This window comes from Cibotium barometz, chromosome 19 (assembly GCF_041138505.1).
Source record: "Cibotium barometz isolate CiBa-2024 chromosome 19, ASM4113850v1, whole genome shotgun sequence".
In the NCBI taxonomy this organism is placed as follows: Eukaryota; Viridiplantae; Streptophyta; class Polypodiopsida; order Cyatheales; family Cibotiaceae; genus Cibotium; species Cibotium barometz.
In genome coordinates, this window is record NC_141064.1 from 19551452 (window position 1) to 19577791 (window position 26340).

A 26340-nucleotide genomic window follows, 5' to 3' on the forward strand; every position below is an offset into this window, starting at 1 on the left:
TCTCTCTCTCTCTGCTATATATATGTAAGATTATGTTTAAAAAGGATGTTATCAAAAATTCTCTCTAGAATATTTTTGAAAAAAAACTCTAAAAATAATTAATGGTGATAACTTTTTCTCTTGGTTGCAATCCATTGGGTGCTATTGATTTAATAAGAATGTAGAACCATTAGGTCATAAATATGAATGGCTTGCCCCTTTGAGGCATTATGAGACACAACAAGCGAGAGAGAGAGAGAGAGAGAGAGAGAGAGAGAGAGAGAGAGAGAGAGAGAGAGAGAGAGAGAGAGAGAGAGAGAGAGAGAGGAAGAGAGAGAAAGAGAGAGAAAGAGAGAGAGAGGCATTATGAGACACAAGCGAGAGAGAGAGAGAGAGAGAGAGAGAGAGAGAGAGAGAGAGAGAGAGAGAGAGAGAGAAAGTTCTATTAGAATCTACAAAAGACCACACCAAAAGTGTTACAATATGTCCGTGAAGCGAATGAATTATGGAAAATCATATAAAAACCTAACTAGAGCTTAAACAACAAAAATAGCCATGTAATGATCGGTACAACTAAATAGCCATGTAATGATCGGTACAACTAAACAATTATACAATGTGATGGGAATAAAGTGGGTCCTCAGTATCTATGGTTAGAGAGAGAGAGATCCACCATTTTACAATTTGTGGCCATGACATGCCTTTGTACTAGGGGCTTTGGCTTAGATTCATCCATGTATCTACATATGTGAAAATATTTGTGTTGAAAATAGCAAGTGATGTTTGGTGAATTTTACGAGCAAGTGAAAGTGTGTGACCCTAAATGAAGTAGAAGTTGTACTAGTCATATGAATAAGGTTCAAAGGCCCAAAGGAGGTTCAAATGTGAAGGAGAACGTGGATGTCTAGTCCAAAGGGTGCCCAAAAGAAGACGCCTAGAATCAGGTGCAAAGAGGCCCCAAGTGGGTACTCACTTAAAGGGAGTGGGCCAAAAGGGTGCCCAAAAGAAGACGCCTAGAATCAGGTGCAAAGAGGCCCCAAGTGGGTACTCACTTAAAGGGAGTGGGCCTCAAATCTAGGCAAGATTAGGGGATGGACTAATCAAGTTCATGAGTCACAATTAGTGTCTAGTGGATATTTACTCAAGCCTATATAAAGGCCCCTATCTAATGGAATCATAAATGAGCTTTTTGCTAAATCTCTTATCTTGTCATTATTTCATAGTTTTGTCATTAGCAGTAATCATTTTCTTGCATTCTCATTAATATGTCAAAATATTGATTTTATTCCATTTATACACAGCCTAATCCTCTTTAAGAATGAAATTCAACTTGATATCAAAGCCAACCTCAATCCCTTGATCATACATGCATCCTAGGACGACTCTAGTTAGCTAAATCATTAGCATTCCAATCAGCCATTAATCAAGATTTTTCCCTCTTTTCCCAAGCTCTAAAATCATAAAAATAAAGGTTTTTGGGCACATCTACAATAAGGAGGCTTCTAGTACGCATCCAACAAAGGAGGGGAAGTGTAATCAAGCTACATCTTCAAAAATAACCCTGAAATTACAACAAAAAAAGGGTAGATGTACTACTTATCATATCTTGCAACTATTTTGATCCATGGATTCATCATGTCATGTGGAGGATGTGTGTGTCACTTTGTTTGCACAAACAACAAGTTCTTGAGATGTAATATTCAAATCATTCTATAGTTTGTTGATAGAAAACTACCTCTATTAATAATGTGACCATTGGGCTATGTTGCCAAGTCCTTGTGCATCATCAAATCCATTTCTCCCCTTGGTTTGGGGCAGTAATTTACTCTCCCATAACATGGGATTCTCTGGTTTGACAATTGGGAAGAATTAATCATACAAAGTTACTCCTATTACATCTCTCTCTCTCTCTCTCTCTCTCTCTCTCTCTCTCTCTCTCTCTCTCTCTCTCTCTCTCTCTCTCTCTCTTTGTAAGAGAGTAGACACTAGCATTTGGTCACTCCATTGCTAAGAACTTCCCATCCTCATAGAGAAATTATGACAACTCCACTCATAGTAGCTGAAAAATTTAATGGTGATGATTTCCATACATGGCAAGTAAAGCTTAAATTTATACTCGTGGAATGATGGACTTTGGGATTATGATGAAAGGAAGAGGGAAGTGTCCCGAGCTAGAAGGAGAAGAGAACACTTTTTGGCGCTTGGAATACATGAGAGAGAATTAGCCATCATTGCATTATTAGGCTTAGGAGATAGTTTTATACACCATCATATTTGCATCGAAAGAAAATTCAAAAGGAGCATGAGATGAAACTAGAAAAAAAATTTGGTGCCAAACGAAAGAAATTAAAAATTAGTTTAATTTTTTTTTATTAAACAACAAAGAATGAAAGTCACTTCAAGCTCACTTAAACAAAATGAAAAGTGTTACGTAACAACTTATATGCATTGGACTCCAGACAAGGAGGAGGATGCCATAACAATCCTTCACAAGAGCATGAGCTTGGAAGCATTTAGCCCATGGCTCCCTTGAAAAATCTACCTAACCCTACCTTCATCATCGACATTAAAGAAGACTTGATTGAAGAGGAGAAAAGACTCAAAGAGGGTGGACTTTCATCTCATTATGAGGAGAAAGCATTTTTCACCAAAGGACTAAGAGCCGGAGTATAGTGTAACTTTTGTGGCAAACTAGGTGACATGGAGAAAGATTGTTGGAACAAAAAGAAGACTTAACCCAACACTAAATCAAACATAATGATCCAAGAAGGAGAAGAACCAAATGAAGGGGCTTCCTAAGAAGGAGTCTAATTATCAGAATATCTCTTCTAAATGATGGAAGAGGACTCCTCTCCGAGCTTGTGTCTAAATGCACTCATACTCAAACTCCATGGTGTATTAGTCTACATACCTATAGGTCAAATGGAGTAACACCATCCCATACTAAGTTATTACTTTTTGGATAATAAAATCTACTTAGTTTGGTTTTTTTTAATCGTTTGGGGGGGTTTGCTTAAAAATATGTAAGTATATCACATGAGTTCACCAAAAAGAGTTTTTTAATTCACATTTTTTGGGATAAAAATTAAAGCATTGTACTTACGAAAGGGGTTTCTTAGATTTTGAACAAAATTTGTAAGTTTGCATAGAAAATTGGATCATTTTAAATAGTCAAAATTCACAGATAAGGGACCCCCTTGGACACATGTGATAAATAGGTTTTCTAGAACTTGAGCACATGTATTGAACACCCCCCCCCCCCGCGAGAAAAACCAAAAAGCATTTCAAGTAGGGATTCGAGAAATGTAGAGCTTTTATACTAAATACCTCTTTATATACATCAATGTTCACATATGGATAGTGATCTAACAAGATCTTCGCTTGCATTCAAGCATGCATTCTTATGGGGAAATGAGTAATTGATAACTTTTACTAGGTTGGTGACACGTGACTAGAGGTGATCGGAGGCTTTTCCACTTGATGCGTCAAGAAACTTACGTCTACCTTCTTTCATCTTTAAATTCCACCTTCACCAATTATATGGTGTGTCCTTAAATAGACCCCCCCCACACCCACACACACACACGCAAACATATGCATGCATGTATACACACACAACTATACGTAACAACACTAGTATGACCACATAATATAAGCATAGATAAACTTTAAGTAAGTGTCTTAAGTGTCTTTTATTGATGATGGCATTATGAGCTAGCCAAGATTCCAAGTAATTTATTTTGTTTGTCTGCAATGTCATGTCCATTCAAAAGTAGAGCAACACTTGCCTTAACCTTTCATGACCCCACATTATGCTCTTTTAGTTCCATCTACTTTGTTGAGTGATGTCGCACCCTTTGAAAGAAAAGTTAAGAAGTAGCAAATACATCTCATTTGGTTGCATTTTTTGGTTTATGGCTACCATGCTTTAAATAAAGGTTGTGATTGGTGAGATGTAAACATCTTACTTATCAACATGTCATGATAGTGGTATGGGACCTGAAATAATTTACTTAAGTGTATGTCTTTTAACAACAAACGAAAAGCCATGCTTTAAGCACTCAATGCCGACATGAATTGTGTAATGTAAGGACCATATTCGTTCATATAACAATCAAGATATGGATGATTGATAAAAACAAGTTTTCCTTAGCACCGTCAACCCCACAATACATTGGCAAGCTACTCTCATTTAAGTACTTTAGTGTGGAAGGGCCCTAAAACACCCTCTTTTTTGGCACCCTTTTTAAAGTGAAAATTGTACAATCAATTCTTAAGTCAGGATTATGCTTTTACGACATCCTCTAAAGTGGCTATGTAGTAGTAGCTTCGCCTCCTCTATCTTGGGTTGTAGTGGCTTGGGTGTGGTTGCTTTTGTCAAGGCCATGGGGCAAGACTAGCAAGAATGAGTTGGTATTTGCACTCCTTTTTAGAGAAGGAACGTAGAAGTGAGAATGTAGGGGCCATTAACTAATAATGCCTAGTCTAGACTTTCTAGGATAAATGGTACTAGGTAGGGCGGATGATAAGAAAGACTTTGTACACACATGCAATCATGTGAAAGCATGTGCTCACAACGGGGCCCTTTTGTATGTGTGTGTTGACCGCCCACCACACACACACACTCTCTATCTCTCTCACTCACACACGCACGCACGCACCCCCACACACACACTCTCTCTCTCTCTCTCTCTCTCTTACTTAACTCTTAATCCCCCTCACCATGTGCTGCTCGAGAGAGGCTTCGTGCGCCCTTGTCCCTTCGTCTCATTGCTTGCACTGGTAGTTCTAATTTCTCCCCATCACTCCCTCCTTATCAGACCATAACCATCTTCTTTCTTGATTATCATCTTAACTGATACGCATCACCTCCTGTCAGAATGGGCGAACACACATCGCGTCATAGCCAACGGGCCTTACGGCAGAGGTACCTTGCTCTCTTTGTGCCAGCCTTAGCTAGAATTAATGCTGATCATCCACACGGATCTGGCCATGGGATCCAACGAGCGCGGGCAGTGAGACGAGCAGCAGACGAGTGCTTGGCAGCGGCAGCCGCCAGCTCGGCCTTTCATCGCTTCAAACCTAGCGGCCGGCTCTTGATAATTAGAAGAGGAAGAAGATCATACAAGCGCCGTTTGGTGCTGATCAAGAGAAAATTAAAGACAAAAAGACTTGGTAGTAATAAGCATGGCTCTTACGTGAAGGCCCTCCGCTCGGCTTACTACAAATCGCCCCTATCTGCAAGGCTCAATCTTAATTACCATCGTAACGACGCCGCCATCCCTGCCGAAAGCGAGCTGAAGCGGTTGCAGAACGTTATATTTCCCCATGGCAAAGCTCAGACCGGCGCCATCAACCCTGCAACTCTCTTGACACAAGCCGCCCACTACATCCTTGCATTGCAGGTGCAGGTGGACGCCTTGCACACCCTCGCTCAGGCTGTAGATCCTGCTGCGGCTAACGCCTCCTGTACCCTTTCTTAGCCGGTAACTCTTTGCTAGTACTGTACAGGTTCTCTTTCTCTTGTAGAACTTAACTTTGCTATCTTCATATCACCCTGAAGTACCAACCTTTGGATTAAAGCCTGCAATTATTGTAAATTTTAACAAGTGATCTCCGTGAATTTGTGTAGCTTTACTAACAGCTTGTATCACTTGTATCCTGTCAAATGAAACCTAAGAAATGGCTTAATATGGATGCCGCATTGTCATATCTACCTGTGTTTTTACCTCTGGGCTTATATAGCAACAACAACCTCTCCCATCAGGTCATCAGAATCAATGCTTTCCTGCAATTATCTTTGCCATTGCCGCAAATATCATGCATTGAACAGTATTTTGATTTCTCCTCAGATCAATAACGGTATCTGAGATCATTAACGTAGTTGTAATTTTTCTTGCCGCCTGATCCTTCGCATTGCGTGTACATAATCTTACCAGTTTAGAGGCTCGAGACATGCACATTTCTCTGTGGGAGAGATGAATTACTGTCACACTTGCTTTCAATACTGTGAAAAAGTTTAAGTGGATTTTCAATTTTGCCGGTATACAGCCTAATTAAGGGCTCAAGTGAGTGTTAATGCACATGTACAAGAAATGTAAAATACTGTAATGCAGGATTTGGGGAAAGATAGATTTTCTTAACCTACAGCCGGCTCAAATTTTCAAAAATCTTCCTTAACATTGATCGAAGAACGAAAAATAACCCCTAAACATTTTCGAGGAATAGTTATAATTGAATGGAAGTTTGAATAAAATTCTTGTTCTTATTCTGATCTTGAACCCATGGTGACAAGTTTCAGTAACAGCCTACTTCCAAAAGCTTCTTTTATGGATGAGGCCTCTGATTATAAAATTAAGAGCTTTCGAATGTTTAGGGAAATTTGCATGTAATAAGAGCTACAAGATTTAAAAAAGTTGGTTCGTTTTGTGCAATCATCATGTCACATCTTCTTGTTGAAAAACCCACCTAAATGTCTTAGCACATACTAGATTCTTTCAACATGAGAACGATTCATTAATGTCACATGTATGTGTTATATATTTGATCCTCATTTTCTACATGCAATGGGACTCAAGCTTGTAGTAGGATGCATGCCATTTGGATACGTAAGTGGTTTGTTTGTGTGTGTGTGTGTGTGTGTGTGTGTGTGTGTTGCGAGCACGGGATCACGTGTGTGTGTGTGCACACATGCATATGCATAAATGCATGGGCATGTATGTGCACTCATGTGCACAAAAGGCTTGGTGCATGCACATGTGTTGAATGCATTGGTTGCATTATGGTGGTCATCCCACATGTGCAAGAATCATAAAATTAATGATACCATATGTGCCCAGTTTTCAAGGGATGTTGGCATTAGTTGACTAGCCATGTAGAGAGAACCCCACTTGGAGGTAGCACCATGCTCTAGCCACAGTTGGATGGGTCCCATGGTGGTTCTTTGGTTGTAAATGAAGACCTTCTATACCATAATCTAGGCCTGCATGGTAACACCTTGACCACCACGATTATGATTTTCTTTCTTTGCATTCTTTATATAAAATTCCATTAAAACAAACTTCATTATTTACATGTAATTTGAGATGTAAAGGGTGCAAGATCTTTAATCAAAGTCCAAAGATGTTGCAAGTCCATGATGCACATATTATTTCTTTGCAAGTAAGAGATGCACATTTGGGTTTGCACATTTGGCTTACACCTCTTCAATACCCAAGAGAGTTGGGCACCTATTTGGAATTTATACTATCTTGCACCAACATAGTTTGCACATCTCTTGCACCTCTTGAATACCCAAGAGAGTTGGGCACCTATTTGGAATTATCATCTTGCACCAACATAGTTTGCACACACTAAGCACATATGGGTCATGTTGATACCCAACCTCTACTCCACCATCCACATCTTACTTCTAGTGGCCTTTGTACTAACCTTTGTATGTATGCCACTTCCACATAGGTCTCTCCTCTATGTGGGATAGAGTCCATAGCCTTCAAGTAACACCAAGATATTCATTATAAGAAATAGGGGGGGGCGGGGGGTATAGCTGTGTTTCTATATGCGAAGAACTTAAAGGATCTAGAGAGAGAGAAAAACATGTTTTATGGTTGGACCGTGTTATAGATGTGTTTATAACCATGTTTATAATCGCGAAACAAAACAAATAACAAAAACTTTGGGACAGAATGGGTAAGATTAATCTCCCTCATTATGTCTCAATTTTTTAAATTAAATTTAAGTACATATCATCAAGAGCAAGAACACATTAAGAAGATAAAGATCTCATAACAATAAAGAGCATAGAAAGGTATAATATTTAATATCCAAAATATAAAATTATATTTATGATATATAAAAAAAGAGGAATCATATCCTCAACCATGCATTCTAAAGTTAAAAAAACTATCCTTAAGTGTCCTATTCGTCTTCATCCTCATGCTCATCTTTATCATCATCATTATCATGCTCCTCCTCATCATCATCCTATATACATAGAAAAAAAATTACAAGAGAACTATGACTTTGTTAGAAAAGATAAAAGAGAATATGGTAGACTATTAAATTCACCCTCAATAAGAGCTTGAACTATTTCCCTTTTAAAGAAGCCATTATGTTCTCAACCATATTCTTCTTTTGTTGTGTTGAGCAATTAGCTTGAGCTTTCTAGAAAATAAATTAATTATCTTAAGAAATTATATGCATAAGATGAAAAGATTAATCGTAAAAAAGTGATAAAACTTAAAAATTTTGTACGAAAGGTAGCTTTCCCACCCGAATTGTAGTGTGAGGGCCCCATCTTAACCAATTTACACTGAGTTGTTGTCCTTTATTGTGCATGGCTTTGTGGGTCCTCCCTAAACGGCTTCTCTACATTATCCACTCCTTGTTTTTTAGCAATGGCTAGGATAGGGGCTACCGTGCCTAATGTGTCTATGTGTATGGTCGATCTCCTATTAGAGAAATATAGTTTTTGAACAATGGCTAGGATATGGGCTACCATGCCTAACGTGCCAGTGTGTATGGTCAATCTCCTATTTGGAGAGACATAGTTTCATTTTCTCTTTGGCCCAACTTTCATCAACACACTAGCTCATGGGATTTGGAAATTATGTATTCAATATATATTATACTTCTTGTTTCTAGTCTTTTTCTTGGTCTACTTGATAAATGAGTACTTGAAAGTTTGGTTGACCAAGATTTATAGGCGGTTTTTTAAATGGTTACCTTGGACATCCATGAGAACACTCCCATCAACATTCACCATGTAATATAGTCTCTCCATCATGCATGAATCATCCTTCACCATCCTCCATGGATGGTGACCTAGAAAGCTATATCTACCATGCTTAGAGCACTTTATGCATTCATAGAGAGCCCTATATATGCCCTATGTATGTGTAGAAAGCCCTTTATGTACATGCATAGAGCTCATAGAGAGCCCTCCACATATGCATGCATAGAGCTCATTATAGAGATCTCTTTGCATAAATAGAGAGATATATCAATGCATAGAGCTCATAGAGAGCCCTCTGCACATGTATAGAGAGAGCCCTATGCATGCATAGAGCACTCTAAGCATAGATAGAGCTATGCATAGATGGAGCTCATAAAAAGCTCTGTGCAAATGCATAGAGAGGTATATCCATGATAGAGAGCCCTATGCATGTACAGAGAGAGCCTTATGCATGCATATATAGAGCTCATAAAAAGCTCTATGCAAATGCATAAGGGCACTACCTTATGTACAGAGAGAGGCCTATGCATGTGTAGAGAGAGGCCTATGCATTCATAGATAGAGCTCATAAAAAAAGCTCTATGCAAATGCATAAGGGCACTACCTTATGCATAGAGAACTCAAAGAGACCTTTATACATAAGTTATGAGCCCTTTTGCAAAGAGCTCTTATGCATTTGGTAGAGCCCTATAAATGCATAGGGCACTCTATACATAGATAGAGAGCCTTATGAATGCGTAGAGAGCACTCTATGCATGCATAAAGCCCTATACATAGATAGAGAGCCCTATGCATGCATAGAGCACTCTAAGCATAGATAGAGCTATGCATAGATGGAGCTCATAAAAAGCTCTATGCAAATGCATAGAGAGGTATATCCATGATAGAGAGCCCTATGCATGTACAGAGAGAGCCTTATGCATGCATATATAGAGCTCATAAAAAGCTCTATGCAAATGCATAAGGGCACTACCTTATGTACAGAGAGAGGCCTATGCATGTGTAGAGAGAGGCCTATGCATTCATAGATAGAGCTCATAAAAAAAGCTCTATGCAAATGCATAAGGGCACTACCTTATGCATAGAGAACTCAAAGAGACCTTTATACATAAGTTATGAGCCCTTTTGCAAAGAGCTCTTATGCATTTGGTAGAGCCCTATAAATGCATAGGGCACTCTATACATAGATAGAGAGCCTTATGAATGCGTAGAGAGCACTCTATGCATGCATAAAGCCCTATCAATGTGTACATAAACAGAGAGCCTTATGAATGCGTATAGAGCACTCTATGCATAGGGCACTCTATACATAGATAGAGATCCTATGAATGCATAGAGATCATAGAGCCCTCTATACATGAAAAATATCATAGAGCCCTCTATGCATGAATAAATCTCATAGAGAGTACTACTTATAGAGTGCTCTATGCATGCATAGGGCACTCTATACATAGATAGAGAGCCTTATGAATGCATAGAGAGCATTCTATGCATGCATAGAGAACTTTGTACATAGATAGAGAGCCCTATGAATGCTTAGAGCTTTCTATACATGCATAGGGCACTCTATACATGGATAGAAAGCCTTATGAATGCATAGAGAGCACTCTATGCATGCATAGAGCTCATAGAGCCCTCTATGCGGCATGAATAAAACACATAGAGAGTAATATGCATATATAGAGCTTATGAGCTCTCATGCATGTGAAAACAGAAAGCACTCCCACAACACCTAGTAGTGCAGTATTTAAAAAAAAGAGTGTTGGGTTTAGAGCGTACAACTATAAGATATTGTAAGAGAGTGGAGAGGGAGAATAAAGGCCATGCAAGATATTTGGAAGACCTGCACATCAAAGAAACATGAGTTATATGAAAACAAATATTAGGGGTAAGAGATCTCTATCCATAATCAACATTTTCTTAATAAAGAATTTGAGGATTTAGCTTGTTCATTAGCCCTTGTACTTGTAAAACTTCAGCAGAAAACAATATTTTTACATTGCTTCAGCAGAAAACAATATTTTTACATTGCTTTGGGGCCCAAGACTTGTGTCCTTTTCACAATTGGGGGCTAACTACAGAGGTTTGTCTTGCAAATAATTTATGCCTAGTCTTCATGCTTGCAAATAAGGGAAAACATCTCTAGAAGGCTACCAAATCATCTTGGCTTTCAACGATCGTTTGAAGGCTGATTTCTTACATTATTGCAAGTTCTTGATTTTTTAAACTTTTCTGCCACTTGGATCATATTACTAGTAGTTATTGACATCTATCTTACCTTATGAACAAAGAGCGAAACTCGACTTTTTAAGCAAATCAACTCAAGGTAAGGCAATAACACTTTCTACCATCATTCAAGTGAAAGATAAGCCAATTACTTACTTTAGTTCTTTTTTAGTAGAAGTATACCATTTATCTTCTTGCTTTAGTTCTTTTAATCAATTCAAGTATATCATTTATCTTTTATTTTTTCTTAAATTTTATCTATCATGGAAAAAAATCCACTTCTTCTTTTCATTCAAGAGAAACTTAACATTTTCCACAATCAACTGAGAGGGAGTTAGAAGATAGGTTATCCCAAAGAAAGAGGAGCAGAGGCACATCTAATCTACACTCATTAGATTCTAAAGACTCTAGAATCTGTAGGACTATTGAGGCTACTCGATATGCTCAATTTTTAGAAACAATATAAGATTAGCTGTAAAGCTTTTACTTTTAAAAATTATGATGGCAAGAAAGATACATGTGTTGTACTTTGTTGGATTAGCTAGTGTGATGATTATAGATAAATTTGCTAAATGAGATAAAATCAAGTGCATTGCTAACTATTTAGCAATAACTAGAGTGTTGGTTTATGGTCTAATGTCACTAATAATAGTCGTCACAAACCTCAAACATAGAAATCTTTCAAGAAGTTGATCAAAAGGAATTTTCTATCACCACAATACAAGGTTAGGGCTAGGCAACAATGGGACATCCTTCACCCATTAGAGAAAGATTCTATGCTTAATAGATTCTGGCAGACTCTTCTTCAATTGCAAGTCATAGACAAGGTCCATGAGAAGAAGCAAAAGAGGAAATTTATAGCATGACTTAAACCTACCATTAGAGCTGAAATAAATATGTTTCATCCACATTCCCTTACCTCTACCATTTCCTTAGCCATGAATTGGGAGAGAAAATTTGGATTTCCAAGGAAGCAAAGAATTGCAAACATCCTTTGGAACCTTTGGAAAAATGGATTTCCAAAGGAGGCAAAGAATTTTAAACATCAACTGATAAAACCTCATAAATTTGGATTCTTTTTATAGATATTTGACAAACCCAAGGACTAGAGGGTAAAAGATACATACTCATTTAAGCAACATGGTAACGATGATCATGAGTATTCAAGCAAAACTCATTATCTTTTGAGAATGAAAGGAACTATTAATAGTAACGATGTTACTATTATGCATGATGTTGGTAGCACACATGACTTTATTTCCAAAAGAACTATGAGAGTTTGTTCCCTCACATTATAAGCTAAAAGATGCTTTTACTAGCACAAAGTATAATTGCACTACTAAGGTAGTGAAAGATGTAGGTCTATACATCAAACCTTATGTGGAGAAAAGAGATTTCCTAGTAGCACCTTTCCAAGGGGTAGACATTATATTAGGTATTCCTTGGAGACATCAATATAAACCTTAGATTGACTATGATACGCATACTATGTGGATTACCAAAGATGGTAAGAGTTTATGTCTAGGGGGATAAATGAAAGCTTAGCCCCTTGCTTAGCCACACCCAAGCTAAGAGAGCTTTGTGTAAGAGGGAGAATTCTTATATGGTGTTAATAAATTTACAACCATAAAAACTATACCTGCTAATCCCTTACAAGAAGCATTTCTCTCTAAGTTTAAGAATTGTTTCTTAGAGGAATTGCCTACTGGACTACCATATTCCTGACCTAAAGACCATAAGTTTGAGGCTCTCCCAAGTAATACACCACCTTGTAAAGCACATTATATAGTTAATATACTAGAGAAAAAAGAAATCCAACATCAGATAAAAGAACTTTTAGAGAGAGAGGTTTGATTAGACCTAGCAACTCACATTATGGTGCTTTGGTCAACATCACTTACCATATGTGTATAGAATATAGAGCCTTAAATAAGATTACAGTAAAGAGTAGAAATCTCATCCCTAAACTACTTGTAAAATTGTTGATTTTTTAGAACCTATTATCATTGATGTCGGGTAATTTTATCCTTCCTCTTATCATCACAACTTGGTGTTTTTCCATTCTTCCACCATACCCCATTCTTAAGCATTCCATAGCGTGTTCTTAAAAATAAAAAATTCCTCTTATGCCTAGTTCTCTTCCCCTTGTTTTAACTCATGTCCCTTTATAGAGTCATTGTTTATGCTTATGTCATCAGCTACACACTTCACATTAAACATATTCATAGTTTATATTTAGAGATTGAAGGTGAAGAATTGGAAGCATCACTGAACTGAAGGTATTCTTCTCTAGTTGGGGTAAACTCTACCCAATCTATTTAGTTTATTGGATTGTTCATAGTTACCTTCATTGTTCGTAGTTACCTTCAGTGTTGCCATACGTACTCTGCATCTACATGTATGCTACCATCTACATACTATATATTTTATATATTATGTACTTACTATATATTATATATACTTACTATATAACATACATAGTAAATATACATATGTATGTATAGTTACTATGTATGTTTACTTCCATTGTTTCATCTTCGTATACTTGGTTTAATCTCTCTATTTGTACCATATATGTATCTTACTTTGTTTCTCCATCTGATCTTTGTCCAGTCTCTTTAGTTTCTTTCCATCTATGAGTCTACATGTATATTGCTATTTATGGTACACAATATGTATGTAAACCATGTATTGCTATCTATGGTACACAATATGTATGTAAACCATGTATGTTTACTTACATTGTTCATACTTGGTATGACATCTACATATACTATGTATGTAAACCATGCATTGTTATCTATCGTACATAGTGTGTATGTAAACCATGTATGTTTACTTACATTGTTCATACTTGGTATGATATCTACATATACTATGCATGTATCTTACTTGGTTTCTCCTTCTAATCTCAGTTTGTATATCGTGTGAGAATCTTTCATGATCTCACACATTTTCTAATACTACTATATATGCTTGATACATTTTCCTATACTACTATGTATTCATATTATTGTGTGTATCTTGCCTGAATTGGTCTTTACATGTATGCATCTTGCCTGGATTGGTCTTTTTGCATGTATGCATATTATTGTGTGTATCTTTCTGAGATTGGGGTTTGCACATATGGTATGTATTCACATGTTGTCCTATAGAATTTTCTTATTCCTTTGCACATTAACTCTACTCAAATGCATCCTGTAATCAGAGTTTGTGCATTGTTTGAAGCCTCGCATATGTTTGATTTTGTGATGTAAGGAGTGTGAAGTTGTACACTATATGGGATAATGATCTTGCATTGAAAGAGAATAAGCACTCGCATTTTGACATGTTTGGTGTTTGCTATACAAGGAGTGTGAAGCTATACATTATATGGTTTTTGTGGGTTGAGAGGATAATGATCCTCCAGCAACTCAGAAGCTGAAAGAGTACAAACACTCTATACATGGTATTTTGGCATGTTCAAGGGTCAAGCATTCAAGTTAGGCTTTAGATTATTCTAATAGGTTTCTTTTTGTGGTTTTATCAAATGGTGGATTCTTCTCCTATGGGTGAGCCCACGTGGTGGTGGATCTAGCTATGTAATATAAGAAACATTTTCTCTTGTTGCAAGGGGGGAATTTTACCCTTTCTCTGATGTGTTGAATCCTTTTCCCTCGCCCTCTAATAAGTGTGTATGAATTTTTTTAACTTTGAGAGTTGATATAATTGAATCACTGAAAATAGATGCATACTAGTCTACAAGACTAGGTGTTTCAAAAATTGAGTGCTCACAGGATGATGTGTTAATCCCATTTTGGATTAACAAGTATGCTCCTTCAATTGAGGACATTAATAAGCGTCATGAAAAGGCACTATAAAAGTTGTACATCATGAGATATTGGCCACCCAAGGCCTTAGTTAAGTAAGTTTTGGGTGCCCAAGTGCGAATAAGGGCCAAATGTATATAAGGCATTTTCTCATAAATGAAAAGACACAATCCCCCTTTGTGCTATTGAGAGCTCTTCTTTGTGCCTTGAGAGAGAGCATTCTAGTATTTATGCCTCTTCAATGCTTATATGTTTCATGCTTGTGTGTGAGAGTGAGAGAGAGTGATTGCCTTATGCGACGATGTGAGAGCGACTCTACGGTGATAGCATGGAGGTGGAGCTTGGAGGTTTGGAGCTTAACAAGTGAGCTTGGAGGCCTCAAGGGACTCAAGTTTAAAGCATTGGTAAGTGCCTGTTAAAACCCTAACATCTCTCTAGATGATTGCTATGCATAAACATGCATAAATCAGGCATAAACTCAACCACCCAACCACCCCCCCGAGCCCAAGGGATGCACACATGAATTAAAAATGAAATACATCATACCTCTACCTTGATGTCCCACACCATCAAGAGGTATAACTCCAATCCAATAGCATGTAGCTATAGTGTGAAATGGTAGATGAGTAGATATGGACCTCTACACAAGAGACCGTAGCATAAGCCTCCAAGCCCCCAAGCCCCCTTGTGAGTGTGCCCCATGCCCCTATTATATAGGAGGGCCCTCAAGTGACTCTTGACTTTCCATTCCCCATGTGTGACCCTTGGATGCCTGACCCTAACCTTAATCCTTAAGGTTAGTCCTAACCCATGCTCCACTAGAGCTTGTTCCCATGCTCCCATGCTCACAAGCCTAATGTGGGTTAGCCTCTTAGTATATGCACACATAATGTGTATATAACATAGCACACATAATGTACATATAACATACTTCCCCTCTCTCAAAACATTGCACTCTTGCAATGAAAAGAAGGAGAATTGCGCTGAATAATCTCAACCGACTCCCAAGTCGAATCCTCAATTTTCCTATCTTTCCACCTAATTTTAACCTTAAGGATTAGTCGACTAGAAAGTTTCATTTCCCTGAATTCAAGAACCTTATCAGGTTCATGTGGAACATAGGATAAATCTTCGACTTCAACGAGTTCTTGAGGGGTAACTATGTTATCCTCAGTTTGAACTCTAAAGAAAGAGATTTCAACAAGTGAAAATGCCGATGAGATTACCCTCATCAAAACATGCATCAAAACATGCAGGCTATAGATAAAAGAAGTTTATCTAAAGAATGCCCACACTATAACTTCTAGTGAATTTTAAAAATGAGATTGTCTTTGAATGTTGAGGTCAACATGCTAAGTGATGTAAGCAAAGCAACAATCTTGAGCCCAAATTATCCCATAAGATAATATATGTGAGGGATCACTAGCGTCCCATACCACCATGATACCACCCATACATACCTTAACAATTTGAAACTCCCTAGTATGCTGTCTAAGAAATATGAATAAAATCCTGTATAAAAGGAATAAGATGGCCTTATCCAGACTTTCACATACTAAAACCTGTCTCTATATACCTGAGACTACATCAAGGAATAACTCCTTCTGAGTACATCATTAGAAAAGAAATTAAATTATTGACGCCTTTCTAATGATAACTACCCAAAACATAATAAAGTTAGGATAGAAAAATAACTCACCTAGATATATAAGCAACTAGGTATCCGAGTTGGAATATATACAAGAGTATAAGAAATATACTCCAAAATTATGTGCAAAAAACGAAGGCAAATGCTACCTTCAAAGCATATGTAATTATTCAAAAGATCAAAAGATCCTTATAAAACCATGGATAAAAGCATAGAAGCTCCTCCAATCCATAAAGACCATAGTTGATCATAAAAATCAATGCGTACCATCTAATGGACATTAATCATGCCAAAAGAAGCATTAAAATTGGTGGCCAACTCATCAATCCGGAGTATATGAATATTGTGTCGTTCAAGCAAAACTCCAAAGTAAGCAAGTGAAACACATATGTATAGCACTCAATAAAAAACCCCTAGACACAAGTGATCTAGGCAGAACCTGATGAGTCCAAATAAAACTTGGAAAACATCTAATAAAAATCCACCAAAACAAACCGATCAACTAACCCATGATAGAATTTGTCTTAGGCTTAAGAAATTAAGCACAAACCACACTCAAACAAGTGCAAAATAAGTTATCATGGAAAAGTGTCAAAGGTGAAACACACTTTGAACGCAAATTATAGCCATCAAAAGAAATTAAGGAACATGTCCAAAAAGAATGGCTAAACAATAGTAAAAAATCATGAATACATCGTTTAGAATTAATCCAAACATAAACAGCCATTAATACAAGGTATAATCGTATTAATAATATGCGAATAACCTGTATCTATCTAATGTCATCACGAGAAAATGTACTTCAACATTAAATAATCCTCGAAAATATTAAATTCTCGAGAAAAAGAATTATCATGATTTTTTCCTAATTTTTTCTAATTTTTTAGGGCCTCAAAATATAATAATTTTGAATTCCACCAAACCTATCTTATGGCATTCCAAACCTATATTTTTCCAAAAAAAAATTAGCGCTTAATTTTGTCAAAATACCATTGATATTTTAAAAATATCAATTTTTAGGATTTTTTAAAATAATTTCTAGAAATTTCCTAATTTTTCCTGAGAATCCCATCGTTCACGAAATTTCCAATTCCGCCCGATAATTCTGAAATCCAATGAAAATTTATAATTTTAATGGATTTTCTAATTTTTTGGGTCAAAAATATATATATTTTAAAGGAATTTGAATGGTCACGGGCGCTCGAACGGACACACCACATGCCAAACACCAACCCCACATTTTTCCAAAATTTAAAATAACATTAGTCTAATTTTCCAATAAGTTTCAAGAATTTTTTGAAATTTTTAAATTACCCTGAACGCATTTAGAATATGAACGGTCAAAAATTCTTGGAATTCCAACGGTTTTCCCGGAATACGGAAAGCAAAAATTTTTGGAAAAATGAAAAGACAAAAAAAATCGGAATGTGAAAGGTCAAAGGTTTCCGGAATACGAAAGGTCAAAAGTTTTTCCGGAATTCGGAAAGCCAAAAGGTTTCGGGAAAAACGAAAGCCAAAGGTTTTCCGGAAGATGAAAAGCCAAAAAGTTTCAAGAAGAAATTTTCAGAAAATTTTCAGAGATTTTTTCCTCAAATCCCGTAATTTCTCACTATTTTTCAGGCTTTTTTCAAGCTTTTTTTGAAATATTATCAAAAGTTTTTTTTATAATAAAAAACTTATTATTTTTTTAAAAAAATAAAAAAATATTAATAAGCTTTTAGCTTATTATGGTATTTGATTTTTTTAAGGGGGGGCAAATTTTTCGCGAGAGCGTGGCTGCAGCGTAGCGCGTTGCGCCTGATGGAGGTGATGGAGAGAGAATCCTCCCTCTCCCCTCTCTCCTTTCTTTCTCCATCCAAAATACAATCCTCCTCTCCTTTCTCTCCTCTGTTAACCACAGGGAGATTAACTTTAATCTTTGATTAAAGTTTTTAATTAAATAATACTTAATCATAATCATTAATTATGATTAATGTTTAAAAAATCATTTTTAAGAGAATTTCTCACGGGAAAAAGAAGGAAAAATCAGATTTGAGAGGCGAAGAGAGTCCAACGCACACGGGAGAGCATTTCATGCATCAACACGCTATCCCCTACTGAATTTCAGTAGAAAATCGACAGAAATTTGATCGCATACCCGTGGAAAAAACCCACAAAAATGTATAAAAAATACATTTTTAATCATAAAAATGCTCAAAAAATTCCTAAAAATTTAGAAAAAAAATCCTTAAAAATCCAAGAATTTAGGGAATCCATTCTATAAAAAATATCCATAATAAAATATGTGGTATTTTTGTAAAATTTTCCATTAATACTTGATTTAAACCGTAAAAAATAAGAAAAAATAGCATTAAACTCACGAAATTCCCTGTTAACCCATGGCAGACATTGAGACGTACTATATTTTACGTCATTAATTTAAATATTCTGAGTCATGGGCCGGGCTTGTCGGCACCATATGTTAAGGATAAAGGGATTGGGTGATCGCCGATGAGAGGCGCACCTTGGATATCAGTAGGGTTAGGGTTAGGATCGGCCGGCCATGTATGGGCGCCCAAGTGTGAACGGCCAAGTCACCTATAAGAGTCAAATGTAACCCTAAAATCCTCATTCTCATGTGTTGTGAATACAAGAGTGCTCTTGCCTTATCTCCTTGGCTTCCTTCTCCTACGTGTGAGAGAGAGAGAGAGAGAGTGAGAGAGCGATCGAGCATTGTGTAGCGGCACGGCGGCGGAGAGGCGGTAGAGCGGCGACGGCGGCTCCTCCTTCACGGCTGCGACGCGGGAATTCTTCAAGGCGGCAGTTAAGCGGTGAGTGACACACCTTTTGCATTCTGTTTTGAGCTTCCTTCCCTGGTTGTATGCTTGCAGCCATTCGTGGCTCGCATACGGTGTCCGGCAAGTCCCCAGCTACGACCTGTGCGGCAAAAGCGCACATTTTTGGCGCCGCTGCCAGGGGGTTGCCCTGCACCAAGCTCCAGTTTGCAGCTCGGCTGCTGCGTGAAGTTTAATCTACACTGTAGGAAAGCGACTGTGTGTTTGTTGTTAAGGTGTTTCTGCAATTTGTCTGTGCATTTCTGTTTCTTTCGTTATATTTTCGCTCCGCGTGTGGGCGTGCATTCTGTTATCTGGTTTCTGTGTGTGAGAGGGATTTCTGAATCCCCAGATCTATGCTGTGTGTGCGAACTGCGCCGCGGCCAAGGCTGAACCCTAAGGAAACCCTAGAAAACTTATCTCACAAAAAAAAACAGAAAATAAAAAATTATAAAAATTATAAAAATTATAAAAAATAAAAAAGGAAAAATTAAATTTTATTTTCAAAGAAAGAACTGAACGTGGGGAGAGGAAAGATTTTCTAATTGGAGAAAAAAATTTTGAAAAGAAAGAACCCCAATTGACCCCCGGCCCCGACCTCGGTCTCGGTCTTTTGATATATATATATAGGAGAGTGAGCCTCCATAGCTTTCTTTCAAGTGAGAGCTTATGGGAAGTTGTGCCCTATATGTAGCCCACTCCCCAAGGAGTAAAGTGAGCATGTGGGATAAAGCCCTCACCCTTTCCTCCACAAGCAAATAGGCTTTTGCCCCTTTCCTCCACGGACTGTTTTGAGGACTACAGGAGCTCTGGATAGGCGAACACGGTGCTGTAAAGCACACTAGGATCCTTTAAACGATACGCTCATTTCGAGCTATCACATGCCCTAGTCCAGGTTCGACCGTAAGTAAGGGGGTCAAAAACGGGTTAAAAATAACACAAAAACAAATAAAAACGGGGTACGAAACACCTAAGAAACCACTTGTGTGAGTTTCAAGGGTAGTTACCAACGCACGTAGGGTACCCACGTCACATGCATCTACGCTCTGGTCGGGTGCTGGAGTCTGAGCCACTAGAAAGCGTTTCAGTCTATGCAGGCTCACACCATCCCTCCACGTTAGCATCTTGGCCTTCGGCTGGAACCCAAGGGAGTGCAACCCAAGATCCACGAATAGTGGATAGTGACTCATCTTCTGACTCAGAAGCCATGGAAGGACACCCTACCAAGAACCCTGAGGAGACAAGCCAAAACATGCCAGTGTGGGCCCCACAACCTGGATCTAGCATGTTTAGTCGTCTAATAGAGACTTTTAGTAGAGCTACACGCTCTAAACATGCAACAAGCGAAGTAAATGAAGAAGGAGGGGTAGTGGATTCGCCATTCACATCTTATGTAGACCCTACCCTCCCAAAGAGTGTCCATGTGGATATTCTACCCACTTCGTTTAATGAGGGCCCTACTGAGCTACCACATTCCGATGCTCTTCCTAAAGTAGAGGTCCCTAGAAGCCAATCCATAAGAAGTGACATTGCGTCCACTTCAAGAGAACCGTTTGGCACACCAAGTCTAGATGGGATATTTCTCAATGAAAATTGAAAATATGATCTACACACAGAGACTCTAACGGACCTATACACGGGTTACACATACCATGTAGGTTGGTTAGAAGTCCTACGATCTACATCTAGCGCCACTAATCTAGAGGAGCAACAACACATGATATGTGAGGTGATTCATAGAATTATCCAATTTGAGAGGCAAAATAGGGGAGTGAACCTAGTTTCCACTGGCCCTATGAGATTTTTGGATACGGGCAAGGCCAAACAACCAACCCTATCACAATTGGAGACTCCCTCGGTGAGTCCCATAGACCCTTCATATGTTGTTTCGCCTGGAGTCTCAATGCAGGTTGAGCCCACGAGTAGTAACTTTAGCTTTCCAACCTTGGCTCAACTTTCCATTAGGGAGTCCGCAATGCCTACCCCAATGATGAGCATAGCTGAAAGTGCACCTGTTACCGCTGTAGTTAGTACGACACCGCTACCTAGTGGAACAGTACCTACAACAGTGCGTGCCAGTGCCTATCGACCCTATGTACCTATCGCTACTCATGCTCAGGTAGCTCCTACGCCTCTTAGTATGCCAATGGCGTATGCTCCACGACCGCCTTATCATAACCATTATCCAAGGGGAGCTAGGCCTAGTCACATATCATATCCTACGTCATTTGCCAACCTACTCAGACCAACGCCAACTCCTATCAGCCAGGCTATCCCAGAAGTGCCTCCACCAACTATGCCTGCTCACTTAGGTGATCTCGCAGCATTTGCTCAGACGATCGGACGATCCATTGGAGAAAACATGCGGGGTATGCCTGAGAGAGAACCTAGAAGCAAGGCAGTACAAGTGGCTAAGCTTACTCAAAACTTCAGTGGTAACGAGGATGTTAGGAAGCACATTGAAGTCTTTGAACACGTGTGTGATTCCTTGGAAGAGCACAATGAGCTGCACAAGTGTAAAGCCTTAGGCTTAACCTTGAGTGGGAAGGCCGGAGATTGGTATCGAACCTTAAGGGTTGAAGAGCGCACTCACTACCCCACTCTCAAGAGATTGTTCTTGAAAGAATACATACGCGAGGGTGTGCTTTGGGGGGTAGCATCTCAACTCCAAAAAGCTGAGCGCGAGGAAGGGGAGTCAGTGAGAGACTTTATAAGTCGATTGAAGCATCTAAATTCTCGCTGCACTCCCGATGAGCGCTTCAATAATAACCAACTACTCGATAGATTCATTCGAGGATTGCGCCATGAGGACATTTACAATGGCCTAGTCATTAGAGGTCTTACAACGTGGGAAGCAGTCACTGCCAATGCAATCCAGTTAGAAGACAACTTGATGATTGCAAGTAAAAAGGTGTCTTCAGAAACAAAATCCGTTAGTTCGCAAGTATCTGGGCACGAGCCAATGACGGTGAAACCTCTTGCCAAGGAGCCCAAGATATCTGAAATGTCTGTGACCGACCTTACTAAGGCTCTCCAAGAATACTTTAGGGGTAATCGGAGCTCCCCAGAATAGCCATATGTACCCAAGGAGAGAGCAACAATGGTGTTCGGTGTGCTTAGGACCACATAGCACGAGTGAATGTCCCACATTTAGAGTCAAATTCAATGGGAATTGCAATGCATGTGGTAAGTATGGCCATCAATCTAAAGATTGCCTAACCCTTAAGCGAATGTTGGCAAACCAGGCACCACTAGCTTGGTCAAACACACCTCAAGTACCCGCGCTAATGCCTGCACAACCTGTCGAGCAATCGTCACAGCACATAGTTCCAAGGAATCCGAATGTAGTCCAATCTGTGCCGTTACCACCGCCAGTGCTAGGACCACAACCTCCACATCCAAGGATTACCCCAATAAACCAAATGGGTTGTGAGTCACATAGTGCGTGTGGGGATTATGAAGAGGAGATAGACCCCACTGCCCCATACGGGATTAATACGTTTGAAATGATTCCCTAGTACTACATGGAGGATCATTTCGGGCAAGTCAAGCTTGTATATCAAGCGGCTGCTCTCGCCACAAGAGGGCAAAACCTTAATACATTGGCGAGGAGACCACCTCTTCAATGCTATGATTGTGGTGGACCGCATCGTGTAGCGGAGTGCCCTAATAGGTTACAAAAGATCGCTACTCAGATGCAACCAAATCAAGGGAGCACATCGAGAATGCCGGTACTTACATGTAATCGTGTGGCATAGATCATTTAATCGCTCAATGTCCACATAATCCTAATGCACCCAAGATTACGCCATTGAATTTGGTTGAGGTCACCAACCAAGCACGAGGATCCACACCCGTTGTACCCACGAATGTAGTTACACGGTCAATGCTTCAAAATCAAAACTACATTCTTGAAGAGAGGGATACTGCATCAATCGCTCAGGCAAAGAAAAAGAAAACACGGTGGAAGAGATCGCTTAATGCCACGAGCTCCAAGCCTAGTTCAAAGACTAACATAGGGACAGGAGACGACCCCGTGTATATGAATGATCCTGAAGATGATTCCGATTCCATAGAAACCATGGGGACCAAAGCCACTACCTTAAGGGAGGAACCCACTCGGGAGCTCAATGAAGGAGAGTCAAGCGAGTACATAAATAAGGAAAAACAGAAGGAAACTTCCTCGGCCCCACAACCAAGTCAGTTAATGCCCTCTCGACCACCCAAACTGACTGAGACTCCCCAAGACAAGCCACGTGGGCCAAAAACCCTCAAGAAAAAGATTGGAACTTACCCAAACCCAATTGAGGAGATTGAACAGGTGCAACACTTAAGGGGTTTGGTGGAAGAAACACAAAGAGAACTGGAGCCAAACCCTAGAAAAATCAACATTCCAGACACAGTGTTTCCTACGCAAGTTCAGCCTCACCGGAACCATAAACCGTTAGCTATACCTAGCATCATTCAGGAAGAAAGTGAGGATAGGACATCAGGAAGTGGGCAAACACCCTTTTTGCTTGAAAGAATGTTTAGTGAGGGAATGCCTGACCCCATCGAAGAGGAAGTGATTCCATCTTCACCAGTCCCTAGTCAAGGAGCGATGTCTCGAAAAGTACCATTGAATGTGTCTAAGCTAATGGATTTCATGTCCTCTGAAATTAGAACCACGATCATATCCAAATTATACGGAGTTCCTGAGCTATTCTTAGCTCTTCGGGCATTTCTCAATGGAGAACTAAAGGCGGGGCTACCACAATTTGCAAATATGGATAGACCCGACACACTTCAAGATGAAGGGAAGCATTGGGATCTACAACCCAACTTAGATGAAGATTCGGTCGTTGAAATACCTGTGAACAAGTTGGGACAATACTTTGAAGGTGACGAATCTAATGCAACCCTCCCCATTACTACCAAGGGATTAACTCTAAAGGGAATCCTCGATGGTGGTGCTGGAGTGAGCATTGTGACTAAAAACTGTTGGGAATCTATGGGAAGGCCTCACCTCGAAGTCACAAACATAGTGGTTAAGATGGCAAACGGAACCATAGCTAAACCTATTGGAATGTTAAGGGACCTTAAGATCAAGGTCCTGGGATACAAGGTAAAACATACCTTCATTGTAATGGATTTCTCCAAGCATCCTATGTCATATCAAATGATCTTAGGACGTCCTTTCATGAGGGAAGCACAAATGGTGCATGACTGGTCGAAAAACCATGTCTATCTACAATTCCAGGACTCTGTCATTCGAGTTGATCTTGAGAATGGTCGTGCACATCCTTTAGGAAGCAAGGTTATCATTGATAATCGATCGGATACCACTATTCACTCCGCCCCATTAAGGTATTGCTATACATGCAAAAAAGAGACTGATGATGGGAAAGACTCTCCTTACATGGATGTCCTACCAGGTATGACTGAGTCGGATAACGTGGATTGGGTACACCTAGCGGCAACCATAGACACATGGGGAAATAGAGGCACAAGTTGGGTAACACCTGAGGGGCAAGATATGCCACCGTTAGTGCCAATAAACATGATAGGTGTTATGCACTTGACTCCTGATGGCGAGAACGTGGCAAACTCCATCGACACTGAAAGTAGCGAAGACTCTGACCAATGCAACTCTGAGTATGAATCTCAAGAAGAAACTGACCCTGAGCCTGATGGGGAAAGTGAATCAAATATTCACCCAAATGTGGAAGCAAGGTGCTCAAGGCCTAGGACAGTGGCCTCCTGCAGTTCATCCGAAAGTGAAGATCGACCAAGTGAGTCCGAATCTGATAGAAACAAAAATCAAAAACTTGGTAAGAAGAAAACGAAACATAAGCGCCAACGCTATCGAGCTAATGTACGCACTGCAATAAACAAGGAAAGATCCACTGCAGAATGGCTTAGTTATGTAGGAGCCATTGATGCTCATCGGAAGATAGCGGATAATTGGGGACAATACCTCCAAAGTGTCATGTGGTGTATTCCGCAACCTCATGACGTCGCCCAATTAGAAATCGAAGAGAAGCCGAAACTAAGTCGTACTGCAAGAAGGCGGCAAAACCAAGAGTTGGCTCGACAACAAAAGGAAGCGGAATTGAAAGAAAAAAGTCTGGCACAACAAGAACCAGTAGACTTACACCCCGCACCCGAGCATTTCAAATCATTCACCACAGGGGAACGTAAAGTAGTCTACACAAAAGCCCAATGAACGCCTACCAATGGGAGTAGCGGTGTCTACGATGGCCCTGCGGTAGTTAAGGAGATAGACTTAGCAGATCCGGGTGAGGAGTCTAAACCATTTTTTATTGCTCAAGACCTCACCAAGGCGGAAGAAGCTGCACTTACGAAGCTTCTTAAAGAATTCAAGGACATATTTGCTTGGACATATCATGATATGAAGGGTGTTCCACCCTCGGTGGTGCAACACACGATTCCAATGATTAGCACTGCTAAACCAATCCAGCAACGTCCCTACCCAATGAATCCTAAGTACGCAAAGATTGTACAAGAGAAAATTGAAAAGCTTGTAAAATGTGGATTCATATACCCTATTGAGCACTCAGAATGGGTTTCTCCGATAGTCATCGTACCAAAGAAGAATGGGAAACTCAGAGTGTGCGTTGATCTCAAAAAGGTTAATGCAGCCACCAGAAGGGATCATTACCCCTTGCCATATTCTGAACATGTGCTTGAAAGAGTGGCAGGCAAGGAGGCATATAGCTTTTTAGATGGGTACTCGGGTTACAATCAAATCACAATTGCAGTCGAGGACCAAGCTAAAACAACATTTATCACGGAGTTTGGAGTGTTTGCTTTTCGCGTCATGGCCTTTGGCTTGACCAATGCACCTGCAACATTCCAACGATTGATAAACACGGCCTTTAAGGAATATCTAAGGGACTTCTTTGAAGCTTTCTTAGACGATCTTTGTGTTCATTCCTCTTGGGATGAGCACTTGATGTGTTTACAAAAAATATTTGAAAGGTGTAGATTATATCGCATCTCCTTGAATCCTTTCAAATGCCAATTCTGGGTTAAACACGGAGTTATCTTAGGGCATATAGTGTCCAAAAATGGGATTTCCACTGACGAGAGTAAAATCAAGGTCATTCTGGAATTACCCCCACCCACCAA

General features: G+C 39.4%; 1 protein-coding gene across 1 annotated transcript; it reads left to right on the top strand.

Moving 5' to 3' along the window:
• Positions 1-4599: 4599 nt before the first annotated feature.
• On the top strand, positions 4600-5689 carry LOC147628313 (uncharacterized). Its single transcript, XM_086813401.1, has one exon. It carries the CDS (start codon positions 4860-4862, stop codon positions 5460-5462), a length of 603 nt encoding a protein of 200 aa, XP_086669527.1. The 5' UTR covers positions 4600-4859; the 3' UTR covers positions 5463-5689.
• Positions 5690-26340: the final 20651 nt, after the last annotated feature.